We start from the raw sequence: 12,433 nt of genomic DNA, 5'->3' as shown, positions 1-12,433 counted from the left end.
AGCACAAGAGCTTCTAAAACACTTGGAATTTTCTAAGTGGTGTAAGAAATCAAGGCTTCTTTTGTTATGTTAATGAGGTGGTTTTTGGAATGCCCCTAGGTCACCTAAGAATGGATGCTGGATGCCAGGGGAAACAACCCTGTGATTGGAGGTTTGGAACTTTCAGCTCCATCCCCCTGACCTCCAGAGAGGGGAGAGGGGCTAGACGTTGAATCATCAGCAATGTCTATTGATTTAATCAACTGTGAGTATTTAAGGAAGCCTCTGTAAAAACTCAAAAGGACACGGTTTGAACAGTTTCCAGCTTGGTGAACATGTGATTTGAGAGACAGTGGTACACCTGGAAAGGGCATGAAAGCTCAGCACCTTTTCCCCATACCTTGCCCTATGCAGCTCTTCTGTCTAGTTGTTCCTGGGTTATATCCTTTTATAATAACCCCATAATCTAGTACATAAATGGGTTTCCTGAGTTCTGTGAGCCACTCTAGCAAATTGAACCCAAAGAGGGGGTCATGGGAACCTCTGATTTACAGCCAGTTGGTCAGAAGCACAGGTAACAACCTGGACTTCTGATTGGAATGTGAAGCACAGGGTAGCCTTGTAGAACTGAGCCCCTGACCTGTGGAATCTGATGCTATGTCCTGGTAGGAAGTATCAAAATTGAGTTAAATTGCAGGATACCTAACTGGTGTGAAAGCATTGTTTGTTGGGAAACTCCCCTCTGCTGCCACTATGGAACTGTCTTCAGAACCATTTGTATGCATATAGCACATTTTGTTTACCCATTCCTCTGTTAACGGACATGTGGGTTGTTTCCACCTTTTGGATATTGTGAATAATGCTGCTATGAACATTTGTATAAAAATATGTTTGAGTCCATTTTTTATTCTTTTGGGTATATACTTAAGAGTAGAACTTCTGGGTAATATGGTAATTCTGTATTTAACTTTTTGAGGAACTGACAACCTGTTTTCTACATCAGCCACACCATTTTACATTCCTACCAACAATGCATGTAAATCCCTCATTTTTAAGATGAAGAAAGCAAGGGTAAAACTTGTTAGATAGCTTGACCATATACACAGAAAGTCAACTGCAGAGCTGACAACAGAAACCAAGTATCTTGACCCCCAATACAGTCCTCTTTCAAAGGTTAACTCCACTAGGATTTAACTTAGATGACTAGGCAAATGGCAGTATTGTCTACACAAAGAGTGGGTCATTGGAAATAGATCAATTGATATACTGGAAGAAAGAATTTGAGTTAAGTTCTGGATTTTGCTCTCCATAATGGAGAGAATTTTGTTTTTCTTCTTCAGGTCTAAGCTCTAAGAGAAGAATAAGTCATACTTGTCTTAAGCCTAGTACCTAATTGTACAATAATCATAGAAACATTTTTGTATCATTATTAGTCTTAACATTCTGAACTAAGGTCTTTTTAAAAAAAAAATTCCTTGAAATGCAATAAAGACTTATTTTAGAGGAGTTGGAAAATTCAGAAAAGTGGAAAGGAAAAAGAAAGGGTCACCTAGAGAACTGTCAACCTGAAAAATACTCACTTTTTAGTACTTTTTTCCATGCTTGTTGTCCTAAACACGGTGTTTTTGTTTGGTATACATGGTCGAAATTATAGAATCTTAAAGCTTAAGAAAATTATTACAATTTGGGGAGTAAGCTTAAAAAACAGAATAAGGAAAAGTAGATATTACAGTCTAGAAAAGCACCCAACATAGAGTTAGCACTCCTTCCTACCAAGTCTCAGACCTCACAGTCTTATGACACCCCTTTTGGTGGTATGTTCTTACTTACCTGTCCACACGGAAATGAGTTATTTACCTAAATGTAAAAGCTCCAAGGACATGGCCACACGATGCACTATTTTGTTTCTCCCTCTGTGCCTCATAGAGTGCTACAAATACAGTTGGTACTCAGTAAAGAACTTCTGAATGATTATTACTGATTTCGTACCATCTTCAAGGTTAACACCCCTCAGAGTCTCCATAAGGGGTAACCCAATTCAGGCCCTGCGGACCCAGTCTTGGCAGGGCTTCACACTCCACAGAATTTGGTTCCATAATCAAAGATAATTTAAAAGTCATTTGAATCTTTACTTCCATTACTTGAATACTATAGGTAATTCAACTTGTAACCCACAGTAGCACTTCTTTTTTTTTTTTTTTTTTTTTTGTGGTACACGGGCCTCTCACTGCTGTGGCCTCTCCTGTTGTGGAGCACAGGCTCTGGACGCGCAGGCCCAGCGGCCATGGCTCACGGGCCCAGCCGCTCCGCAGCATGTGGGATCTTCCCGGACCGGGGCACGAACCCGTGTCCCCTGCATCGGCAGGCAGACTCTCAACCACTGCACCACCAGGGAAGCCCAGTAGCACTTCTTAAAACCTCCTTGGCCCCATTCTTTTCACTTCAGTACATTTCAAGTCCACAGCTGACTTAAAGGCTCATTCTCAATATCTTCACCAAAAATTCTCTCTCAGCTTCATCCCTTGTGGTTCTTGGTTTTGCTTTTCATCCCCTTTATCTTCTATTTCTTCTTCCTTTCAGCCAAAAATTACAGCCATTTGTATCATCTTGGCATTCATTCTTACTTCTTCAGCTCAGCCCCTCTCTCCTCAGTCTCTGATTCTCTTTCAGGAAAGTTCAGGAATAGAGCAGGCACACTCAGCCCCTCTCTTGGAAGGAGACCCAGGAGTTAGGACTGGGGGAGAAGAAGGCGGAGGAGGTGGGAGAAATCTTATAATGTACTGGGCTTTCTTTTATTCTCATCACGCAATGAAATTCTCATATATTATTTATTTGGGGTGGGCTACATGAAAGTTCTTTGGAAAAAAATGTGACAAGTTGTAAAGGTAAAATGATGAAATTTTCTTTGAGGTTGGAAGTCACGGCCTACCTACCCTCTCCTCTTTGGGGTGTCACCCTGAGGGCATATAATAGGCCTCATAAAAATGGTCTGATCTTTTGATCTTACAAAGCAGAGTCACAGGCCTTCTGACCCTTGAAACTGTAAACATTTACTCTGGAATTAGCTCAGAGGTCTCTCATGGGTATAATGAGACAATTACAGGGTACATCATCTTGTCTCTCACAGAGATAAGTTTTCATTTTTCTCTCTTCTACTTTCTGCATAAATCTGTGTGGAAATTTCTCCAAATTTTGTATTCACCTTTGTGATATCTTATATGCATGTTATCACTGATAATGCTTACCTAATAGTAAAATTACATTCTCTCTCTCTTCTATATTGGTACAGAGGGGTCTTTTGTTGGAGTCTTTGTTTTCTTTCCCCAACACTATGATATGGTCCTCCAAACAACAGTTACGTCTGTTTAACTATATTTCTTATTTCATCTCTTCCCCCAGTCCAGTAATACCCAAAGTGCACTACTCCTAGGTGACAGCAGACTTAAGTAACACTTAATACTACTTGACATGGGTCGAGTAGGTACCAACAGATAATCACTGAAACTTTTTGTTCTCCCTGGCTATCTCTGTATGCAGAGACTCAGAAGGACAGAAGGACAGTGGGACGGAGTTCAGAAAGTGTGACTGAATATTCCAGGATAAGGGATGTAGCGCTACCACTCATCCAGTTCTCAAGCCACAAACTTAGGATTTTGCCTTAATTTCTCTTTCCCTCAAACACAACATCCAATTGACTCCACACTCAATCCACATCCCCAATCCATTCAGTTCTTCCATTTTCACTACTTCTACCCTAGTTCAAGCCCACCACGCATCAGCCTCTAACTGCACTTCCTGTTTCTACTCTTGTTCCTCTCTATAGCAGCTGGTGTAATCTTTTATAAAAATATAAATCATAAAATGCCACTGCCTACTCTTTAATGGCTTTTCATCATACTTAAATTAACACCCAACTCACCTGAAAAGCCCCAAACTTCATTTTATACTTCTCTGCTTCAGCCACACTTGCTTTCTTTCTGTTTCCGCAACACACCAAGCTTGGTTAAAATGTACTTTCCCCTGGTTTTCACATGGCTCTTTTTAAGGACTCAGTTTAACTTTTACCTACTTAGAGAGGACTTACCTATTTATTCTAAAGTAACCACCCAGTTGTTCTCCATCACATTGCTGTGTTTTATCAGCATGACACATTTCTAGTTGTTTCTTGTGTGTATGTATGTTTTCAACTGCTCAAACTTTCGTTGAATGGATGGTAAGCCTTACTCTTCCATTTCCTATATGGGAGATAGGAAATACTGAGCAGGGATCAAAAGTCTAAGCACTTGGGGCTTCCCTGGTGGCACAGCGGTTGAGAGTCTGCCTACCAATGCAGGGGACACGGGTTCGAGCCCTGGTCTGGGAGGATTCCACATGTTGTGGAGCAACTAGGCCTGTGAGCCACAACTACTGAGCCTGCGCATCTGGAGCCTGTGCTCCGCAACAAGAGGCCACGACAGTGAGAGGCCCGTGCACCGTGATGAAGAGTGGCCCCCGCTCGCCGCAACTGGAGAAAGCCCTCGCACAGAAACGAAGACCCAAAACACAGCCAAAAATAAATAAATAAGTAAATAAAAAGGTAATGTGAAGTTCTTTAAAAAAAAATGTCTAAGAACTTTATTTCAGATTTTTCTTTAACTTCCTCACAATAGCTATTTTATCTATTGTCAGTTTTCTCCATCGTGATTACCTCTTACTATAGAATGGCGCGGGGACTTGCAACTAACTCCGTATGAAGTCTTGAAGAAATAAGAACACCAAAGAATGGGGTAGGTGTTAGTGAATTCAAACAGGAAAGGAAAGTATGCTGAATCCCTATGGCCTCCTATAGAGAAGAAACAAAAAGAGTTGAAGTAGGAGCTGATAAATAACCTGGGACTAACAACGGAAAGGCCCATGGGACTTCCTAGTGCCCGCCACTGAAACCTCTGAACTCAGATCTCACCTTCCTACTGTCCTCATAGCACAACATAATCCTGCCAGATCCGTACTGAAAACTCACCATCACCACCTCTCTCCCAACCAAACCCTTCAGATTCAGACACAACTCTCCAACTCCTTTCTGAGAAGTTATTCCTTAAAACTTTAGTCCACCCAGAACCCTCTTCTCTGACCTCCTTGTCTCAAAAGTAAAATCCAATTGTGGAGCTCATTGGTCTTTCTTTGTCTGTTTATCTTTACCATTACTTGGGGGGGTGTTTTTGCTTGTTTTATTTTTATTTTTGCTCTTGTCTTAATCTTAGAATCCTATGTAGCATTGAACACAAGATACCCAGTAAGGTTTTTGGGGTTTTTTGGGGGGGGAGGGGGTTGGATTAATTGAACAGATTCACACTCTAGCTGCCGTTTGTACCCTCAAGGACAAAAAAAAAAAGAAGGAAAAACTAAAAGGAGAGGGAAGAAGAAGGTGTGAGAAAAACAGGGACTCTAATATATAGGGAAAGGAAGCAGGGGTGCAGAAGAGGGAAAGGACCCAAAAAATCAGCTTTCATTGTGAAGACTTAATCACAGTTTATAACATGTTGTCAATCTGCTAAAATGGAAGTTGACAGGAAATTGGCAGAAACAGGGGAATGGCCACAGGCCACGTTATACTCTTGTCTTAAATCTTTCCACTGCCTTGCCTTATTTGCAGCTACCTCACGGTCTCAAAGCCAGGTAGATTCTGATTTGTTCCTCATGCAAGTATGGATTTATCAACAGACTGATTTATACATAGCTAGAAAGTAATAATCATCTGTGGACATCAAACCGGATGAGCCTTCCTCTATCACCTCTTTCTTTTTACAAATAAAAACTTACTGTGGGATATAAGTAAGTTTCAGTGCAATAACATGAAATCTCAATATCTCTTGTACAGTCATAACAGAAGTGGTTTCTGCCATTCCTATCCAGAAACTAACTCACTTTGAAACCACTCACTTGGTCTATCAGGTAGATCAGTGTTATTCACTGCTATTTCCTAGCACCTAGCATAGTGCCTGGTACATGTCATGTGTGCAATAAATTTTTGGATACTGACTGATTGGATTAACGAATAAATGATGGTTCCAATCTCTGGTGCACCCTTAAGTGACCTTAAGCCAAAGATACAGACATACGGGAAATACAGGATGGATTTTTAAAAAGGACATAATTGAGGGAGAAGATTACCAGAGTTTTGCTGCTTTGTTTATCTCCACCTAAAATTCATTCCACGAATAGAAACTGAATGCCTTCTATGTGATAGGAAGTGTGTTATACCCTCAAGTACAAATATAAAGATACAGACCCTGGATTCAATGTGTGCTTTTCCATGACTACATCATAGCCTCTAATCACACTCTGTTTCAGTTACTAGACTGTAACTGTCAATGTATCTGTCTTGCCACTATATTGTAAGCTCTATTAGGACACTGCCCATCACACAGTAAGCACTCAGTAAATAGCTGGTAAAGCATCTGCTTAAAGATGCCTTACCAGCTATTACCAATTTACCAATGGAAATTGTAGCCTACTAGGGGGAAAAGACATAATGAACCATATAAAGTCAGGATTCTTAGTTTTGAGAAAGAAGAGCTAACTCTTGCTGATATAGCAGAAAAGGAGCATGTTGAAGATATTGGGTGGCTCTCAGAATTACTGGAGGGTAAAGAGAATCATGGCAGACGCTAGGCCTCCAGGAATAATGCACAAAATCAATGCAGAACTAGTCCAGTGAGGAAACTGTCTCCATTGCAGTTCCCCACCCATGCCACTTCTGCATCGGAAACTCAATCTTGCAACCACTGAGAAACTGCTGTTGCTGACAGTGCTGCCAACAAAGTCAGCCATCTCTACCGCTACTCCTATCAAATGCCAAAGAACCAGAGAGCACCCTTGTTCATTGGTAGCTGAACCAAGGTTGGAAAGACAAGTTGAGCCTGGATTGTGAAGTGCTTGAACAAAGGCATAGGCAGTCACCAGAACAATTTATTCCTAAACCAGATTCCCCAATCAAATGAGTAACCAAAAGCTAAATGTGCAGTGCTTGCTTTTTGCCCATGGTGGATGTCAATGAGTATTTCCAAGTTTGGTTGAAACAACAGATGGGAGTCTGCAAATTTAGGACAGACTGCCCCACTTAATCCCTATGATTAGTCATGTCTACATTGATAGCCTTACCTGAGATCAGAAAGTACTATCTCTCATAACATATTTTTGGGAATACAACTATGATATCGTGGCCCTTATGTCATGAAATCTGGGTCAGTTACCAAGAGAATCAACAACATTTAGATCTGCAACATTTAGAGTGTTGGGAAGGGGGGTGGACTCACCAGGATTTTGAAGTGCCCTGGATCCTTTTCAACTGAAGGTTTCCCACCCAAATGAGGACTCAATCTTTGCATCAGCCACGGGTTGCTACAGGTCACTTTGGAGTTTCTTAGCAAAAACAAAATGCAATCTGTAGGAGCACTGCAAGTCAAGACAGGTGAGTAGAATTGGCTCCAAGGGCTGAAGAGGAACTTAGCCAAAAACTATCCAAAACAGGTTAATCCATCTGAACTGGGACAGCAGACACCAAGGAGGAAAGGGACTAGGTTAGACGTATGCAACCTCGGCCTTGCTGGCTATACTTGCCTATGAATAGCTACCAATTCTTCCAAGTCCCCCCGCCACCATCCCCCCGCGTCCACTCGGATAATCTCTTTAGGCACGTTAGCTAGCCAGAGAAGCAGGGAACCTGTGGAAGAGGATGAGGTGTTATTTGGGGTATAGAGATCATGGATGTTTTACGTATGCACTTAATGAATTTGTCGAGCCCCTCACCCCCGCCCCATCTTAGGCTGGGTCACTCGGAGGAAAAAAACCCTCTTTCCTGTACCTCCCTTTATGCTGTCCTCGCCTGCGACTTCTCCCTCTCACCCTGAGCCGCACGCAGCCTCCGTGCCTCACCTGAAAACTACTCTTCAAAGACTTCCTTCCGAGCCCAGCAAAGCCCGGCGTACTCGGTATCGGGAGAGGCAGAGGTGCTCGCTTCTATACAAAAAAACAAAACTGCCCTTTCCGAAAAAACGGAAAACTGCTCGAGCATTCCGAAGGCTCGCGTGCGCGCGTCACAGCGGGAAACGGCTAGGAGGGTCCGGGTACTTCGAATCGCAAACCCCGCCCCCGCGTGTCGGCCCCGCCCCGCCGCCTCAGCCCCGCCCCGTCCCGCCGCCGGGGCAGGCACGCGACGCCCTCTCCGGGCCAGGCTCCCGCGCCCTATTTGGTCTTTGGGGGGCAGGCGGGGGGAGGCGAGGCGTGCGCGGCGGAAGGGGACGCGGGGCGGGCTCGGGTGCGCCAAGGCACATCTCTAACCAGCGCGGCCGCCACCTCCTCGGGAACCCACGAGGCCTCCGCGTCCTGCCTCGGAACAATGGGACTCGGCTCGCGAGGTATCTTGGCTGTGCTGGCCCTGGGGGTCGTCGTGGGGATAGCGCTGCTGAAGATCATCGCCGACAGCACAGACCCGGAGGGTAAGTGGCTGCGGGGGTCGCCAGCCCCGGCTCCGGGAGGAGTCGCGCTGCCCATCGGGAGTTTACAAGTTGGATCTGGTTGTGCAGAAAGTTCTGCAAGTCTTAGGCCGAACGCACGGGGCAGACCTGGAGGTGACCTGATGGCCCCATGAGGGGGAAAACTGAGACTTGGGCCAGTCCCCCACCTGCCCCAAGGCCGCCTGCTTAAGAAATGCTCCAGTCCTTCCCCTCCGTTTTTCTGCAAGCAGCGGATGCAGGCCTGGAGGAGTGCGTATAACCTGTTGAGTTACCGAAGGATGGGCCTTCAGCAGGGGTTCAACTCAGTTGTTACAGTCTTTCCCCGAAGTTAATGTTTTCCTGGGAGGTTAGAGATTATCTAAGCCTTCCTTTTGTAAACGATTAGATGGATTGAAAAATATGTCTACCGATTCCTGAGCAAACATGTCTACCGGTTAGTTGCGGAACCTTTTAGGCGTTTTCCGACGTTTCATCGCCTAATTGTGTAATTTCAAACCAATTATTTATAGTCTTAAGGACCCCAGACGCTTTGGGGCTAGTGTAGCTGGTTGGGAGCTTTTGGGGTGCGGACAGCTCTCCCGGGCGCAGGTGATGCTTGTGCTTCTGTGGATGGGCGCTACCGGCCCCTCGTGTACCGTAAACACCGGCCCAGGCGGGCCGAGGCGCATATCAGCTGTGCAGCCTTACGATCACAGCTGCACTATTGTTAGGAGTCCACGGCGTCGTCAGTAAAATCATAACAAAATGATTTTGACATTTCTCTTCTGGGGGAAGTGGAGGTGTCCCTTTAGGCCCTTGGCCCTTTGGGGACTTTTTGGATAAAGTCGTGAAAACTGATTTGCTGTGTAAATTCTGTTTTCTCTTTGTCAACTCTTATAGAGGTCAGGTCACTGATTAATGGTCAGTAAACTAGAATAAGTTAGTTTAAATGACCCAAGTTTTCCCTGGTTTTAAATTCTATCCACTGTATATTACATTAGTTTTATCCAGCAGTTTGCAAAACCAGACGGTTCAGGCACAACACCTGCTTTTGCCAGAATAATCTGGGTGACTTAGACAATAACAGTTTTCGTTTGTTTTGCTGAATTTTTTTGTTTGCTGAATTGCACATGTGACAGACTGGCTTTGTAGAGCTAATTTTGAGATCATTTCAGGAAAGAATGATCAGTAAAATCTTGTCCGTCATATTTTCAATATTATGAGGTATTTTATTGTAAAAGTGAACTATCTGGAATTAAACAGTATATTTTGCTGCTGATTTTATGCCAATATTTATGTGAGTTGGTCTCCGTTTTTTTGTTACTTTGTGAAAGTATACCTGCTTATTGTTTCTCTAAAGAATTACTGAGTAGAGAAACTGAGTGTGCTTGCTTTTCTTTTGCCCTCATAACAGATTTTTTTTGCCCTGTTTTAATACTCACTGTTTGACTGTTCTGTTTGTTACTTGATGTCTCACTAGACGTTAATGCTATTTGGAAAACTTGGAATGCTCTACTATATGAAAGCCTTGACTTCATGAACTAGTATAACCAATGTGAGCTGGAATCCATTTCTGCAGACTATAAGGTCACCTTGAAACTAGAGTAAAGGAAGGTTCTATAGAAGATGTCTCAAAAGAGCAAGTAAACGTTGTCCTAGTCTTTATATGCAGTCTGTAATCTGTATAAAGTATCATTATGAAGTACAGTGATTTTTGTCATACTAGAGCTTATATAGCTAATTTTTACTAGACACTTTTCCTGTGCTCCTCACACTATGCTAATTGAGGTCCATACTTCATCCCATTGGATCCTCACAGTATTATCCCCATTTTATAAATGAGGAGACTGAGGCTTAGAAGTTACCTAATTTATTCAAAGTGAAACAACTAATACATGTTTGATTTCAGAGGCCAGAATCCAAACTCTCAATTAAACATTTTGCCACTAAGCTACAGTAGGTGATGTTGGCTCTTCAAGTAGATAATACTTTTATCCACAATACTGTCATTGCCCAGAATATTGTGGGAGAAGCTAAAAACATTATTGAAATTCTTCTTTTAAAATATCCTTCACAGTCTGCTGCATAGTTTCATAAATATCTTCAGTTGAAGGAGGAGGGATACCATGAACAAGTTAGCAAGCTAGCAAACAGGATAGATTGTGGTAGTGCAATGAAAGACATAGGGTGGGGGAGACTATTAATCAGGACTTTTGGTGGCAAGTGACAGAAACCCACTTTAAACAGCCTTAGGGGACAGGAAGGACTTTATTGACCCTTAAATGGAAAAGTCCAAGGATTAAGGTGGCTTCAGAAATGCTGCATTAAAGAGTTCAAACAGGTTGCTAAGAGATGGCCATTTCCGACTCTCTAGATTACATCTATCAAACCATAGGCAAGCCCTAGTTAAAGTGTTCTTAGCCTGCAGGGGGAATCCAAATAACAGGGACTTTCTAAAGTGATTCCCAGGCTTCAAAAGCCACCAAAACGGGTAGCCAATTAGGATATGAAATTAATCTTTAATGAGCCTATGCCACTTCATGAACTTAACTTTCTTCTATTTAGTGCAATATTCTATTTTAATACTTGGTCATTTTGTCAGGTAAAGCATCAGCCTCCTTGTACTTAGATTGTCCATGACATTCTTTATCTCTTAGGACACAGAAACAGTGCCTGCCCATAGTAGGTACTTCATAAGTATTTCTTGAAAAGAGGAGAAAAGGTCCTAAAGCTAGAAAGAGCTTAGAAAGAACGCTGCTTCTGCCTTCTTCCTCAAGCAAAAAAAAAAAAAGGGTTGCCAGGAAATCATCCCTCATAAGAGTGACAACAGCAGGTAGACAAAAACAGGAGGCTCTCGTAGCAGTCTAGGCAAAAGATGAAGGCACGTGGTAATGGAGATAAGTAGATAGAGTCTAGATCTGTTTGGGGGTGGAACTGAAATCATTTGCTAATGGATTGCATGGTGGAGTGAGGAAGAAGGAAGAATCAAAAGATGACCTCTTGGTTTTAGGATTGAACAACTGGTAATGCAACAACTGGGAACACTGGGGCAGAAGCAGGTTTATAGCAGAAAATCAACGGTTCCGTTTTGGCATTCACAAGTACAGGCTTTGGAATCAAACAGCCTGGTCCAAATCCAGACTCTGCCTCTTACTAGCTGGGTGGCCTCCTCTGGGTCTCAGTTCTGTCACTACACAACAGTGTTCCTGTCACAGAATTGTTGTGAGGGTTAGATGAGCTAATGCAAGTTACATGCTCCCCATGAGGCCTGGCATGTAGTAAGCCCTTAATAATGTTGGCAATTATTTGCTACCTGCTGCTAAATACATCTGTATAGTCTACTGACCTTGATCTTTTCAAGTTTAATCTTCACACTATATCCTTTTGTGATAAATGGATTATGGTTCCAGCAAGAGGAAGAAACGCACATTAAAAATAGCTCCTTCAAAGTTGTTATTGCTTACTTTCTTTGTACTTTGAAGGTTTTTTGGGTAGGGGAAAACTATCTTTGTGAAAAATACATAATAATAAACTTACTTGCCAGGGGCTTCCCTGGTGGCGCAGTGGTTGGGAGTCTGCCTGCCGATGCAGGGGACACGGGTTCGTGCCCCGGTCCAGGAGGATCCCACATGCCGTGGAGCAGCTGGGCCCGTGAGCCATGGCCGCTGAGCCTGCGCGTCCGGAGCCTGTGCTCCGCCACGGGAGGGGCCACAACAGTGAGAGGCCCGCGTACGGCAAAAAAATAAATAAATAAAAAATAAAAATAAACTTACTTGCCTCCCATGTAGTATATATGTTAATCTTCCATTATACAAAGACCAAAGATGAATAACCCACTCTTAAAAGTTGCTTAACTGGGGCATAGAATTCTTCCAAACTTTTTCCAAAATTTAAGGTACTAGCTAAAAATTCAAAGAATTATACTGAGAAGGCTTGCAATTTTAAATGAAAATCCTAACCCACTTCTCTCCATTGTATGC

The 12,433-nt window shown here is 43.0% G+C and overlaps 1 protein-coding gene across 1 annotated transcript in view; it reads left to right on the top strand.

The window, feature by feature from the left end:
- The first annotated feature begins 8,153 nt into the window (after positions 1-8,153).
- TMEM123 (transmembrane protein 123) overlaps positions 8,154-12,433 on the top strand; it is a 78,411-nt gene continuing 74,131 nt past the window's right edge. Inside the window, exon 1 of the mRNA XM_082628702.1 lies at positions 8,154-8,456. Within this exon, the coding sequence (XP_082484828.1) occupies positions 8,357-8,456 (100 nt within the window). The 5' untranslated portion in view covers positions 8,154-8,356. The remainder of the gene's footprint in view (positions 8,457-12,433) is intronic.

This window comes from Mesoplodon mirus (genome assembly GCF_964341445.2).
Source record: "Mesoplodon mirus genome assembly, chromosome: 7".
Taxonomy (NCBI): domain Eukaryota; kingdom Metazoa; phylum Chordata; class Mammalia; order Artiodactyla; family Ziphiidae; genus Mesoplodon; species Mesoplodon mirus.
This window is presented reverse-complemented; position numbering and strand designations above follow the sequence as displayed.